The 15483-nt window shown below is 42.5% G+C and overlaps 1 protein-coding gene across 1 annotated transcript in view; it reads right to left on the reverse strand.

Moving 5' to 3' along the window:
- The window catches only part of LOC120571568 (F-actin-uncapping protein LRRC16A), a 63330-nt gene that overhangs the window by 31067 nt on the left and 16780 nt on the right, over positions 1-15483 (reverse strand). Inside the window, exons 4-12 of the mRNA XM_039820584.1 lie at positions 8563-8622; positions 7644-7765; positions 5681-5778; positions 5517-5587; positions 4070-4143; positions 3471-3546; positions 2798-2886; positions 1738-1832; positions 347-433 (exon numbers count right to left, since the gene is read on the reverse strand). Of these exons, the coding sequence (XP_039676518.1) occupies positions 347-433; positions 1738-1832; positions 2798-2886; positions 3471-3546; positions 4070-4143; positions 5517-5587; positions 5681-5778; positions 7644-7765; positions 8563-8622 (772 nt within the window). The remainder of the gene's footprint in view (positions 1-346; positions 434-1737; positions 1833-2797; positions 2887-3470; positions 3547-4069; positions 4144-5516; positions 5588-5680; positions 5779-7643; positions 7766-8562; positions 8623-15483) is intronic.

Genomic DNA, 15483 nt, shown 5'->3' on the forward strand with positions numbered 1-15483 from the left:
AAATCAATCATCTGTTTCGTGATAAAAAAGTGTGCAGGGTTGACAGAGGTTTTACGTTTTAAGTCCTACACCGGTAGGTGTATATGTGACGTACAAAACATTTGCCTTTTCTAAAACACTGCCGGTTCTGCGGTGTTGGCACTTCAAATCTGATGCCCGCGGTGCGCAATAGAAGCACAATTGAGGGGGCGTCAAATATCGCGTCCAGTGCGTTTTGGGCCTTTAGTCCCGGTGGGCCACCAGGCTTGCAATACACCGGGAGGAAACCCCCTGAACATAATCTCCTGAAACAACAATTCAGTATCATGATGACGATTTGTGACATCTTTGCTTTATCTGCGCTCACCTTTAGGAGACATGGAGGTCCTGGAGAGGTTCAGGTGCTTTAGGCCCATGGGCAGTTTGGCAAGTTGGGCACTCAGAGCAGCAACACCTGCAGAAAGTAGCACTGTTAGCGCTGGGTATCGGGTATCCAATGTACCATCTGTGCTTAACGTTGAGTTTTTCTACGACGTTTAACGTTAAGACAGACATGATTAGATCTTGGTAGAAGCGTGCTGCGTGCTGATTGGCTCACTGACGATGACGATAATTAATCCTTAGGTACTTCTAGATCCTTAGATCCTTTCGGTTCGGCCTTCTGGCGTTTCCTAAAGGTTTCCTCAAGGTTTTTGTATGATAGCCAACTGCACCAATCTCGCTTAATACTGGATCAATGTCAAAGATTGTTGTTCCCATCAGTCACTTAGACACATAAACATAGGCACATAGGGGTCCAGGTTGAAAAAAAGGGTAGTAACCCTTTAACGCCCAGTTTAGACCAAATATTCACGACCCTAACCCTAACCCCTAACCCTACACAACGACATTTTCCTGTCTCTCATAAAAGAAAATCTATTCTAATTCACACATTCACATACTCATACATTACAATCCAAAATAGCTGTTAAAAGAGGTAAAATATGATAAGATAAAGTGCTTTAAGATAACGTTCTTATAAAAAAATATGAATAAGGATAGTGAGCATTAGGGGTGGGAATCACCAGAGGCCTACGATATCATCACGATACTTACGTCACGATACGATATTATTGCGATTTCAAACATATTGCAACATTCTGCGATACATTGCAATTCATTACCTTTTGAATTACCTCACTTCAATTGTATTGCTGCAAAATCAGATTGTCAAGCAGACAAACTGACCAACACGTATATCATAAAAGACCGATACTTGACGTCTGTGTGTCAATACAGTATTGCCACAGAAAATATTGCGATACTATGCTGTATCGATTTTTATTTTGTTTTGTTTTTGGTGTAACGAGGGAATTTCCCCCAGTGTGAGATCAATAAAGTCTATCTCATCACCGGCTCCAGACCGAGCGCCGAACTGACCAGGGGGCGCTCCTGCCCGCGCGCTCTGTGACACCCCTTTGGCGGATAGCGACAACTACAAGCATATAAAACGGGAAGGATGTCCAGTCTGTAGTACAGAGGATGTGAATGAGAATCAATTCATATTTATATAAATATCAATTAATAAAATCAATTATATTTTGTACACATTGTAGAAGAAACATGATATGCCATATCAAGAAAAATAAATCCCCCCAGTTTCTATTTAGGAACATGTATATGACTCATATTTGCACGCCAAAACCTGTCCACACAATAAAAACAGTGTACCGGATGTGTGTGTGTGTGTGTGTGTGTGGGTGGGGCATGTGTTCTAACCTTTGTCCTCCAGTGAGTTGTTGCTCAGGCTGAGTGTGTGCAGCGTGCAGGCGGGGTTGTGTGACAGAGCGCTGGCCAGTTTCTGAGCAAAATCACTGAAGAGGAGAGAAAGAGCGTGAAACACAGTGACACGTTCAGTGACCGCCGGGGGGTGGGGGGGGGGGTTTAGCGAGTTATGTGATGTGATCAAAACGCGCTAACCTCTCACCTTTCATCACGCACAATCGATAAACCAAACACACATGCATTCAAGATCCCACATGGACTTTGTGTCCTGGTCGCAAACAAAGTTTATTTGCTCTCATTTGACGAAGAGTAGTAGGAATCAAATCAGGAAAAATAAATATGCAAACGTTAGTATGCGCTGATCAGTTGAAAATCACGGGACATCGGTTCTATTATTTGTCCTCTAGTCTCGCTAGACCCTCTTCCAAAGCGCGCTGGAGGAGGGTCTGGCTAGTCCACATAGCATTCGGGGATGGGAGGAAAACGTGCTCGGGTTTATTGGCATTTATTTACACCAATCACAATCGTCTTGGGCGGCGCTAAGCACCGGAGAAAAGCAACGGTGCTGCTGCAAAATAGGCTTGGAAGGAAATCGTTTTGGTGGAACATGTGTACGTTTAAACAGACTGATCTCATGAAGTGGTGTACGTATGACACGCCAATTTGTATGCCATTATTGGCGTGTTATCAAGACGCATACTCACTTTTTAGCTTTTTAGTTTACAGATAACACGCCACTTGGCTCAAGAAAGCGGGCGTGTATGTTTACGCGAAGTCATGATGTCATGTTGGTTTAAAAGTAGTTTTAGTCGTGCAACACAAATCTCTGATTGGACAGATAGTCTAGCTAGCTGTCTGGATTTCCCCTGCAGAGATCTGAGGAGCAGTTAACCATAGTCCTCACAAATCCACCGGAGTTTAGAACGCCAACACAAAAGGAAGCCCAAGGCAACGGATATCCGGCCTAAACGAGTGAAATCCGGCGGATTTTCCGGTGGCAACGGAGCAATGCCGGAAGTGGAACGTCGCGGATGTAGACTATTTGTCTTCTGACCTTCTGAGTCCAGTGTTGTCGAGCACAAGCTCCTCCAGCCGGCCGGACCGAGCCACCACTCTGAGGATCTGGTCGCACACATCTGTCGCCTGGAGCGCAGAAACACACACACAGATTTATTTATTTTTTTGGCAGTTGAGGCCTTTATTTTGACAGGACAGCTTAGACATGAAAGGGGAGAGAGAATGGGAATGACATGCAGCAAAGGTCGGAACTGAAACCTGCGGCCACTGCGTCGAGGACTAAGCCTCTGTATATGGGTGCGCGCTCCACCAGGTGAGCTACCCAGGCGCCAGGGCCTTTAATTTTATTTGAATTGAGTGAGATTTTTAAGAAGCAAAAACAAAACTAGCTTAACGTATTTTGTATGGCAGTGTTTTTTTGTTGGAGTGATTACATTCTGTCATATATATATATATATATATATATATATATATATATATACAGTATATATGCATAAATCCACAGAATTTTAAATTCCAAAACAAAGAAAGCGGAAGGAAACGGAAAATACATAATAATACAGCAATCCCGGAAGTGGAACGCAAAGGATATATAAACAGATTTTTAACTTCAATAAATGCAAAATCTTTCCAAAAGTCAACGAGTAATCGTGTTAAATTAACGCGATTTCAACATTGACCAACATAATGGTGATTAGGACTTGGGTTACCAGTTTGAAGTCTTTGGTGCAGAGTTTGGTGAACCACTGGTTGTACTCCAGAGCTGCGATGATCGCCACCAGGTCCCTGCAGAGAAAAGACAGAACTAAATCAACCTTACAGATACAGCCGTCACGGAGTGATAATAAGAATGAACTTCATTTTTCTTCAAAAAATTGCCACTAAGTGATGTCATAAACAAATAAAAATATAAACCATAAAACACAACGCTGATTAAAATCACTAATAAAATGTTTCCTCTCGTTAAAGCTGTATAGTGCGTAGTTTCTGTCGCCCCCATGAGGAATTCTAAGTAATGACAACAAAACTGTCGGTGCGTCCACATGACACAAGCCTTCTGTGATTGTGCACATTGTGTGTGTGAACATTGAATTGAATAAAAAAAACACCACTAAAAAAAAAAAGGAATGTCATTTACATTTTAAAGTGCAGTTTTCTACTGATAAAAAAAATAAGTCTTGCGTGTTTTTCGCGATACGTTTATTGCGGCAGTTAATTTTGCGATGACGATAAACGACATATTGTGCAGGCCTAGTCAGAGTCCCACAAACTTTCCGTGATGAGCTCTGGGCGATAGCAGTGTACATACCTGTTCTCCAGGTGAATGAAGTCCTGCAGGTTGAGCTCTCTGGTGTCCTGAGTGAGATAGATGGTGTCTACGTCCTGTGGTTAAACATGAGAGGAAATGCTTTTCACGACGGCGTGTTCAGGTACATTACAGAGCTAAACTCAAAACAGAAACGTTCTGATGGACAAAGACAATTGAAACGCAAATGGAGGTAAACCGATGCAGCTTGAAAAGCAGAGGAAGATAGGAGGGTACAACTTAGCAGTAATAAAATCAAAACAGTCATGGTGTGCGTCCACTGTCAGCGTCATTTCAACGCTTCCCGTTCATTTCCATGGAAGCGGCCGTGCAATGCATTCTGGTAGCGTCACGCGGGGACTTTGGAGAATCCAGGCAGCTTTATGCAAACGAGGAGCGGCCGGCTCGACGCCTCTCAAAAGCTGACGAAAATCTTTGAGCGTCCGTTACATTCAAGCCGTCGCCAAATGAGTTGCTACAAAGCTAATTAAGACTATCAGCTCCACACAACTCTCTCTGTGTTTCTCAGTGTGGCTATGTTCAGAAGATTGTGGCGTCCGGTGACTTTCCTGCGCAGAAACTCAAATGAAGATCTTCTGAAGAGTCCATCATGTTTGTTTTTTATCCTCCGTATCCTCCTTGGCTACTAGCAACTACGTGGAGGAGGGGTGGGGGTGGTGCGCGATCACGGCAGGCTTGTATCATGTGGACGCGACGACAGTGTTGTTGTCATTACTTAGAATTCCTCATGGGGGCGGCAGAAACTACGCACTGTAGCTTTAAACTGACCTTTGTTGTTGCAACTGCATAGCTCATTTCTCGGTGAACTATTTTTATAAAATAAGAGATCGTATTGCAAACGAGCCGCCATTATGGTCGGTTTTGAAAATCCAGGAGCAGACAGACCCACGTGATGCGTTCGTCCAATCGGGTGCAGCCTTCGCGGTTGCAGGAGGGTGTGGCCCTGTAGTTTTCTTTGCTCGTCTGTGGTCAGTGAGGAGAAACTGGGGGCAAGCCCACTAGCGTGCAATGCTGGGAAGTGGGGGTGCCGTGAAAACAACGCGTATATGGACACGTACCATCACAGATGAGAAAAGAAAAAGCAGAAGAAGAAACAAGAAGCAGAGGGAACACAGGAGGACAAAATTAAGAAAGACTATCAAGAGGAAGCAGCAGAGGGCCAAACAATGACATATTAATATTGAATAATTATATGAAAAACAAGCACACATTTAGCAGACAAAGAAGAAGTGGTAGGAGCAAAGAAAGGCAGAAGAATAAAAACCACAAAAAGTGACCATAACAGCAGCAGATAAAAAAAATGTTATTATTATTAACAAAAAGGCAGAAAACAGAACAACTTGTATAAAGACGATAAAGAACAGATTTAAGAGAAAAGAGACGCAGCAAAAAAAAATTAAAAATGATGATTTCAGTCAACAGCACCGACCCATTGGACCTCCTCTCTGTACGGCAGGCCCAGGTAGTCACACACACACCAGTACTGATGAGAAAACCCGCCTGCAAAGAGTCAAAACAACACCTTTGAGCGCTTAAATGCACTTTTAAACATTTGACAGGATGTATTTTTTTTCCTCTTTGAGGCTGATTTACCGCACGGTCCCTGATCGGCTGAGCTGTGTTCGTCCCAGATGGCCTGGAGGGACGCCGTCCTCTCCGGAGGCTTCAGGCTCAGCTTCTTCATCACCTTCCTTCCTTACAGAGAGGGGGAGGAAGAAGAAGAAGAAGAAGAGGGATGAAGACACACACCAAAAAAAAAGAACTTCTTAAATCTCCGAAAGAGAAACTGGGTGTTTCACAGAGAAGAGAGGCTAACACTTTACTTGAAGGTATCTACATAAGAGTGACATGACACTGTCATGACACATGAACCCTAACTCTAACCATAACTTGTCATGACAAAAACCGAATCACACTTACTAAAAGAAGCGTTATGTCATAAATGTTTATGACTTGTTTATAATGTTTATGACACGGTCATGACAGTGTCATGTCACTCTTATGTAGATACCTTCAAGTAAAGTGGGACCGAGCAAGTGAAGTGTAACCGAAGAGACAAAAGAAGCAGGGGATCAGTGTCCGAGAAGCGAATTATTAATTATATTAAAACTTTAGTGCATAACTTTTTGAAATTAAAGGACAATTCCGGCGCAAAATGAACCTAGGGGTTAATAACATATGTACCGAGTGGAGGTCTCTGGGATCTGTTTTCATGCTAATCGAATGTGTCTCTAGCTTTTAACAAGCTACCGCAAAACCGGTGGTTAGCTGCTAACGCTAGCTTTCGGGGCACTTGGTAAATCACTATTTAATACCACTAACAAGGCTCAAAATAGCACCACACTTAAACGGTAGCATAAGGAGGGTCCCTACATGTAAACCGAGGCACTGAGAACTTTGTAAGTGTACAGACAGTTTATTAAAAAGATAGTTTAGAAAGACTGTAGCGTTCATGTTTACATGCGGGCGCCATCTTGGGAAAACAGTCACGATCAGTCGAATCACGAACGCTGTGTTTGAGCCATGTTACTGGTTACTGGTTGCACAGCGTTCGTGGTTCGACTGCTCATGACTGTTTTCCGCTACAGTCTTTCTAATCTATCATTTTAATAAACTGTCTGTACACTTACAAAGTTCTCAATGCTTCGGTTTACATGTAGGGACCCTCATTATGCTACTGTTTAAGTGTGGTGCTATTTTGAGCCTTGTTAGTGGTGTAGAAATAGTAAATTAACAAGTGTCCCGAAAGCTAGCGTTAGCAGCTAACCACCGGTTTTGCGGTAGGTTGTTTAAAGCTAGAGACGCATTTGATTAGCATGAAAACAGATCCCAGAGAACGGTCGACTGTGTTATTAACCCCTAGGTTAATTTTGCACCGGAATTGTTCTTTAATAAACGAAGATTGTGGCGTCCGGCGACTTTCCCGCGCAGAAAGTCGAGTGAAGATAATGACCTCTTCTGAAGAGTCCGTCATGTTTTTTTAATCCTCCGTGTCCTCCTTGGCTACTAGCAACTGCGTGGAGGAGGGGTGGGGGTGGGCGGTGCGCGATCACGGAAGGCTTGTATCACGTGGACGCGCCGACAGTTTTGTTGTCATTACTTACAATTCCTCATGGGGGCGACAGAAACTACGCACTATAGCTTTAAATGCAATGGACTGCAATTGACAAACGACAACTTACCCAAGCTCATTTTAATGATCGATTAAGAATCTAAAAAGTCTACGAAATGCGTGAAAACTGTTAAAATGGCCATCGTAAGTTCCCAGAGCCAAAGGTAGGTGACGTCTTCAAATTGGTGGTTTTGTCTGACCAACAGTCCAAACACATTCTTATGGCGTCAGGATTATGTCATATATACAGCTGCCTGTACATCTCTCGGGTGTTGAATTGGTGCGCGAAGACAGATATCTGCGCGTGTAAATTAATAATAATTTGCCCGTGGAGCATGTTTTATCGCGCTCGCGAGATATAATGTAAAACCTACAGCGTAAACAGTTTCCTTTCCGGCCCAAGCCCTCTGGGAGCCCCTGAAGGGCTCCCTGTCTGCTACCTACACAGGGGAGCTGGTGGGGCAGATCCGGTTCAGACAGCAGCCGATGTGAGCGATCACCTCGTCCACTTCCTCCACCGAGCCCAACCGGAGGCTCCATGGGCCGCGCTCATACTCCAACACCAGCTGCAGGGGGCGACACATACACACAAAGCAACGCCAAATGTAAGGACTCAAAACACGATAAAGATATTACTTGCGATAAATAAAGAGTAGTGTACTCCGTTCTGCAGCCTTCTGCTAAAATAAAACAAATTCATTTCCAACATTCTTTGATTGAACACATTGAACATTGAATTAAATATAAAAGGCAGCACTAAAAAAAAAAGAAAAAAGAATGACAGTTACATTATGAAGTGCAGTTTTCTACTGATATTGTCTTTCATCTAACACCGAAAAAATCTCTGAGTGTCTGTTACGGCCTTTAAGTTTATGTCTAGGTGTCTAGGGGTGTTATCTGTACGCATTTTGAGCTATCCGCGCGTCTGTCTACGCCGTATACAGCGGACGGGTTGCGGACTGACCTCAATAAGTGGCGGATGTGTGACATGCCAATTGGTATGCCATTTTGGCGTGTTATCAAGACGCATAATCGCTTTTCGGATGGTTGGGTTTAGGAAAAGAAGAACGGGATGGTTGGGTTTAGGAAACGTGACACGCGGGACACGATCCCTCAGTCTCATGGGTGAAAGTCCTGTGTTGTTTGACCCATCCGCCAGATACATTGTGCAGCCCTAGAATTTAGCCAGTCAGTCAGTCTTTAATATCCCTCCTTACGGTATCCTCCCTTGAACATAGACGGTGTTGAGAGATGTCAGTGTTATCTGGGTTTGTGTAACGTTTAAGCTGCGATCCAGGTGTGTCTGTATGTCATAAATGTAATGAACAGTAAGCGTTGCATGATTGTTTGCGTGTCTGTGTACCTGAGTGGGCTTGTTGCTGCTGATTCCCTGGATATCCAAGTAGCTGAAGGAGTGTTCAACCTAAATAAGCAAAAAAAATAAGGAGGAGACAGATTATGAAATTCAGCAGTAAATATATCAAGTTAATCTTGGATTTCAACATATTACATTATTCACAGAGGCATTTGCCAGGGCAAAATGTTGAGTTCTGGGAAAGCATGTTGGCTTTTATTTTTGCTTCAACAAATTACGAATGGAAAGTTCTGTGTCCCAAAGGAGAACTCGCTCTCCACAGTGTGAACACTTCTCTGGAAGATTAAAATAATAATCTAAAACTGGTTAATTTGCCTCCTCCTGAGAACCGGAGGATTTTCCCAGGAAAACGTTTAGCTCCCGGACACAGACAGAGTGCAGGTCAAATCATTCAATAACTGGATGCAGAGAGATCTCAGGTGTCGTACAGTGCTGTTTATGAGTATAGGAACCCATGCTAGAGTTGACTAAAAAGAGGAATAAAAAAATGTTAAGGCATTAATCTTAATGCCTTAATTAAAAAAATGAGGAAAAATCCGACCTTTAAGGACACCAATTTTCTTTGTGAATGAATAATTTATCGTAACGAAATAAATGTTCTTCCTTAAAATACAGGGGGCATAAGTATAGACACCCCTATGTTAAATTCCCATAAAGGCAGGCAGATGTTTATTTTGAAAGGCCAGTTATTTCATGGATCCAGGATACTATGCATCCTGATAAAGTTCACTTTGCCTTTGGAATTAAAATAGCCCCCCCCCCATCATCACATACCCTTCACCATACATAGAGATTGGCATGGTTTTATTTCAGTAACCCTAATAGCTGGTTTGATTTGCATTGAGAGATGATCTTATGAGAAGTACCCCATGCCAATCTCTAGGTGGATTTGTGAGGACTATGGTTAACTGCTCCTCAGATCTCTGCAGGGTGAATCCAGACAGCTAGCTAGACTATCTGTCCAATCGGAGTTTTCTGTCGCACGACTAAAACAACCTTTGAACGTAGCGTCCGTCCGGCGGAAAAGAAGCACATCCGGGGGGAATTTCTGGCGGCACCGGAGCAATACCGGAAGTGCAACCTGTGTTGGACCTATCTAATGGCTGTTGTTGCTGGGTGGAAGAAAATAAGACTTTACAGGTAACAGCCAGGTTACAACATCTGCTGGAAAGACAGAAATCTGTCCGATGCTCCTTTCGCGAGAAAATGGTGTGGGTCGGGAGGCAACGCTGTGCGGGGCTGCTGAATTCTTTTTACTAAATGAGTCGGAAACAGAGACACGTATAATGATACGGAGCTGGATATTATGACAACAGGAACTGGCGAAAAGGAACGAAATCGCAGAGACAATAGGAATGTGAAAACACGAGATGCAGAACAAATGTGTGGAGTCACAGCCTTGGGCGCATTTCCCTTTGAATCCAGAGAGAAGGGGAAAGAGAAAGAATAAGAAACTTATTAAACTCGCTGCCAAGAAAAGAAAACCGGGAAATGAACAGAGACGGGAAGAGATAAGGAGAGTGGGAGGGGGGCAACAAAAGGGGGAGTTACTAAAAAGAAAGTGAAAGATTAATAAGTTATTAAAAAGAAAGTGAAAGATGAATAACACTGTGAGATAGAAATGAGAGAGTCAAAATGTAGGAGGGATAAAAGAAGAGATAGAGAAGGAAGAAACGGGGAATATGGTTGGGGACTTTTATCCACGGAAAACACAGAAAGAGAGAGAGAGAGAGAGAGAGGACGAGAGGGCAGAGAGAGAGAAGTGTGCCGCCTCCCCTCCTTTTCCTTGCCAGCTGTTAAATTCCTCCATTGTCTTTTTTTTTTTTTTTCTCCCTCTGCCGGGACAGTACACACTGAGGAACAAACCACCCTCTGTTTCTCGCACGCACACGCACACGCACACACACTAGAAAAACCGCTGGCGCACTCTGAAACAACAGATCAGGGGTCAGCTGGCAGAGCGAGGTTTACCAGATTTTTATCCACGGGGTTATGTAAATTTCATGTGTGAGTATTTCTGTTGGGAACTGTACTCATTATTATATCGTTTAACGTTTTTAAATACACAGTAAGAGGCCTGCAGGCCGTTGACACGCAAGGTTGTTAGCATCTGGGAACAGTGAAACTTTAGCCATTATCTAAAGTCTATCAATCATTTCTTAACAGTATAAAGAGTTATTTTGATCAACTCGTTAACAACAAACTACTGGAAGCAATTCAACTTTTATACATCAGTTAAGCAAATGGATGGATAGACGTACAGACATATAAAGCAGGAATTTAGAATTCAATAATTTTGCTAACTTAAAAATTTAATTTCTGTGTAATGAACCTTCCAGACTTTATTGCCTTAAAGGTCCCATGACATGGTGCTCTTTGGATGTTTATATAGACCTTAGTGGTCCCCTAATACTGTATCTGAAGTCTCTTTTATATAGACCTTAGTGGTCCCCTAATACTGTATCTGAAGTCTCTTTTATATAGACCTTAGTGGTCCCCTAATACTGTATCTGAAGTCTCTTTTATATAGACCTTAGTGGTCCCCTAATACTGTATCTGAAGTCTCTTTTATATAGACCTTAGTGGTCCCCTAATACTGTATCTGAAGTCTCTTTTATATAGACCTTAGTGGTCCCCTAATACTGTATCTGAAGTCTCTTTTATATAGGCCTTAGTGGACCCCTAATACTGTATCTGAAGTCTCTTTTATGTAGACCTTAGTGGTCCCCTAATACTGTATCTGAAGTCTCTTTTATGTAGGCCTTAGTGGTCCCTTAATACTGTATCTGAAGTCTCTTTTATGTAGGCCTTAGTGGTCCCCTAATACTGTATCTGAAGTCTGAAGTCTTAGGATGAGCCATTTCTGTGTCTGTAGCTATTGAGGAGGAGAGGGGGGGCAAGGTGGAGGGTGGGGGTGTGGTCTCGACCAACTGCCACTTTGCTTGTTTGAAAGCCATGATGTCTCTCTCTCATGGGTGGGCCAAATTCTCTGGGTGGGCAAAGCAGAGGAAGGGGAGGTAACGATGTTCAGTGAGCGTCCGTAATCTCGTTTGGCCGTTCCCTATACAGCACATGTGTCAAACTCAAGGCCTGCGGGCCAAATCCATCCGGCCCGTATATCAATATGGGTTCACAATAAATTTTGGCCCGCCTAGTTGTGCGCCAAAGCAACAAGACAGGCAAGAGTTTTGTAAACTGCAATTAATGGACATTCAAAGCAGAATATGACTCCGAAATTCCTGCAGAAGCAGAGAGTTTTCATATTCAGGCTGTGAAACAGGTTGTTGTTGTTGATGTAATAAATGTATCATTGTTTTGCTTGATTTGCTAAATTCTATGATGGCCGAGGAACTCTTTTGATGACTTTTGTAGGGCTTCATGTCAACAAAAATGCGACAAAAAGCAACAAATTTACAAAAAAGGTGACAAATGTCTGAGAGAGCCACAAAAAAAGTCGGAACAAAAAAAAGTGACAAAAGCACGTCAATAAACTCTACATGTCTGGCCCTTAGTGTTACTAGGGAAACAGTTGTACAAACAGTTGTACATTTTACTTACAAATTGTATATATTTTAAATATTGCTCGTGTAGTATTCAATTATTTAATGTATATTGTTTCCTATTATTTAATGTATACTCTGTATGTGAGCTGTGCGTCTGATATTTTGCTGCTGCAACACCGTTATTTCCCATTTTTTGGGATCAATAAAAATCTATCTATCTATCTATCTATCTATCTATCTATCTATCTATCTATCTATCTATCTATCTATCTATCTATCTATCTATCTATTCTCTTTTTCCAGTGTGGCCCTTAGTGAAAATGAGTTTGACACCCCTGTTAGACAGTATAGTTCACTATTTAATAAACACTATATAGGGAATAGTGAGTGAGTGAATGAGGCAACAGAAGTGGAGTTTGCTCATAAGGAAACTAATCACAGCTTTAGTTTCCTTATGAGCAAACTCCAGAGCCCGGTTTCATTCTGCATCACGCTTCTTTACAAGTGGTCTGGCCTGATTCACAAACTCATTAGTCAGACGCCAAAAACCTGGAGGGTTACCAGAGAGCCATTAAAAACAGAGGCTCAGAAAAAAAGCAAACAGCGCGAGTAATTTTAGAGCCGCGTTTAGCCATGGGTGTACTTCTCCATTAATAACACAGGACTCCGATGACACTTCATTTATAAAGCAGTTTATAAAGCTTAACCGGGAAGTTTACTGCAGTATTCGCTGTTTTTTGTGACTTGTAATCTGAGTAGGGCTGGCGATACGATACGTATCACGATACATGGGTCACGATTCAATATATTTCAATACTGTGCTTAAGGTGATATATTGGGATTTTTTGAAAGTATAACTTTAGAAAAACTAATATTTAAAAAAAAGACACGATGTGCATAAAAGTCAAAGAAGTTTACTTTAGGTAAACAATTCAGTACACTGAAAATCTAACTGCCAGTTTGGGATTGTGGTTCCCAGGTTCTTAGTGAGCTAACTAGTGGGGTGTCTCAGCATAGCCATCTAGCGGTAGGGGGTTTAAACACAACATAAACGTGAACCACTGTCTTACATGAATATTTTTGCATGTAAACTAAAAACCCCCAAAAAAGTCCATATTGCATTTTTGAAAATCGTTTGCAAAGTATTACAGTATTGCAAAATAACATATTGCGATACTCAAGTGGATCGGTTTTTTTCTTACACCCCTAAATCGGAGGTGTTTGTAATTAGTCTCTTAGCTCTTCTGTAACACAGAAATCTAGAGCTGGGTTATCGTCCCACTCACTAACCCTTGAAAGTGTGGAAAGATTAACTGTTACACTGAGTTTTATGAGTTTATAAGTTTCTATAAGGGCCCTCCTCGTCTTCATTTATTTACTATTTCAAGCGTGTTTGTCTCTCCGTCTCGGTCGCTCGCCCTCCAGGTTGAACTTTTCTTCCTCTCACTGTTTTCCTTTCCCACAGGCTGTGTTCTCACAGCTGCATTGTGGGTAAAACTATCAGATGTCTCCATATGGTGGGATGTGTTTTCGCATGTGGGTAGAGAGACGTAGAGAGAGAGAGAGAGAGAGAGAGAGAGAGAGAGAGAGAGAGAGAGAGAGAGAGATAGAGAGAGAGAGAAGGGGAAAGAGACACTTCATTATTAAGTCAGACAAATGGAGAACTAGGAAGAAGTAGGGGAATAAATACGGACACAGCACCAATGTGGGTTTACAAAGTGCAGGGATAAAGGAAGAGATGAAGCGTAAAAAGCATTCTGAAAAGTAAGAAAAAGAAAGGAGGTTAAAAGGCTAAATACGTTCAAATGAAAATGCAAGTGACAGCACAAGTTGGGGGAAGTGAACGACACCGGTTTTTGCAGCTATCTGGTCACAAACCCAAGTAACGGACAAACCTTTTTGACCCGAAAACCAAAACGTTGACCCGCTGGTGGTGCTATATGTGAAGTCAGAGGGTCACCCAAGTGATAACAAGTCACCCTGGGGGGGGGATTTTAATGGGTGTACCAAACCTCATGGCAATCCATCCAATAGTTATTGATAGGTCTGGGTATCGGGGCTGCACAATGTGAGGAAAATATGCGATATGCCATAACGATTAATGTGATTAATCGCGATAAATAAACAGATATTAAAGTGTACTCAGTTCAGCATTTCTGCTGCTTTCAGCATTCTGTTTAAAAAAAAAAACCATAATTTAAAACAAATGAAAGGAAATTTTACTAAAAGTGCAATTTTTCTGCTGATATTTTCTTTCAACTGAAGCAAAAAAGTAGCAGCTTATTGCGCCAGTTGACATCGCGATGACAATATTGTGCGGTGATGTATTGTGCAGCACTACTGGGTATCGTTTAAAAACAATGACGATACCAGTACTCTTAAAGTGATACCGATAGCCATAGAGTATATATATCATTTGATACCTCTATTTATTTTCTATATCCACGACGTTCCACTTCTGGGATTGCTCCGGTGCCGCCCGAAATTCCGTTGGCTGTCCATAATTTAGGGCCGGATGTCCGTTACCTTCCTCTTTCTTTGTGTTGTAATTCTATAATCTGGTGGACTTCTGAGGACTATGGTTAACTGCTCCTCAGATCCAGACAGCTAGCTAGACTATCTGTCCAATCGGAGTTTTCTGTAAAACTACTTTTTGAACGTACACGCGTTCCACCAAAATAAGTTCCTTGCCGAGACTATGTTGCAGCAGCACCGCGGCTCCATCCGGCGCTTAGCTTAGCGCCCCCCAAGTAGATTGTGATTGGTTTAAAGAAATGCCAATAAACCACGTTTTTCTCCCATCCCGGAATGCTGTGTGGACTCGCCAGACCCTCCTCCGCAGCGCTGTGGAGGAAGGTCTGGCAATGCGAGACTATTCGACACCTGTCCTGTGAATGGAAGCCTCTCGGCACGCTGACCGGCCAACTCCGTCAAATACGCCGCACTCGACTTCACCACTCCACAGACTGGGTGGGTTGTAGCAGCTGCAGTAGTGGGCCAATCACGTGTTGCATTAAAATCAAAGAACGCGTGCAGTGATTGGCTGAAAGAAAACTCATACAAATTGGGTTTTTTTTCTAGATCTGGGTACAAAAATTAGTATCGTTTGACTGGAAAAGTTTTTACTGAAGATGCTACTTGGTACTGGGTTATTTCGGTCGATCAAAGAAACAGCTTCTAGCTGAAATGCATTTGATATTGCCTGCAATAAATAGGCTAAGACTATTTGAGTGCCTGTGTTTTCTTCCTGTAGTCCTTGCCGTTACTGTGCACCCGATACACCGTTCGAGATTTGCAGCTTTGCGTGCTGCTACTTTCCATTGTTTCGGTCGATACCAGTACCGATACGCAGCCAGAGCTATCGGGATATTCCACCCAAACCCACAAACATGAAACTCATGTTGGC

This window comes from Perca fluviatilis, chromosome 13 (assembly GCF_010015445.1).
Source record: "Perca fluviatilis chromosome 13, GENO_Pfluv_1.0, whole genome shotgun sequence".
Lineage (NCBI taxonomy): Eukaryota > Metazoa > Chordata > Actinopteri > Perciformes > Percidae > Perca > Perca fluviatilis.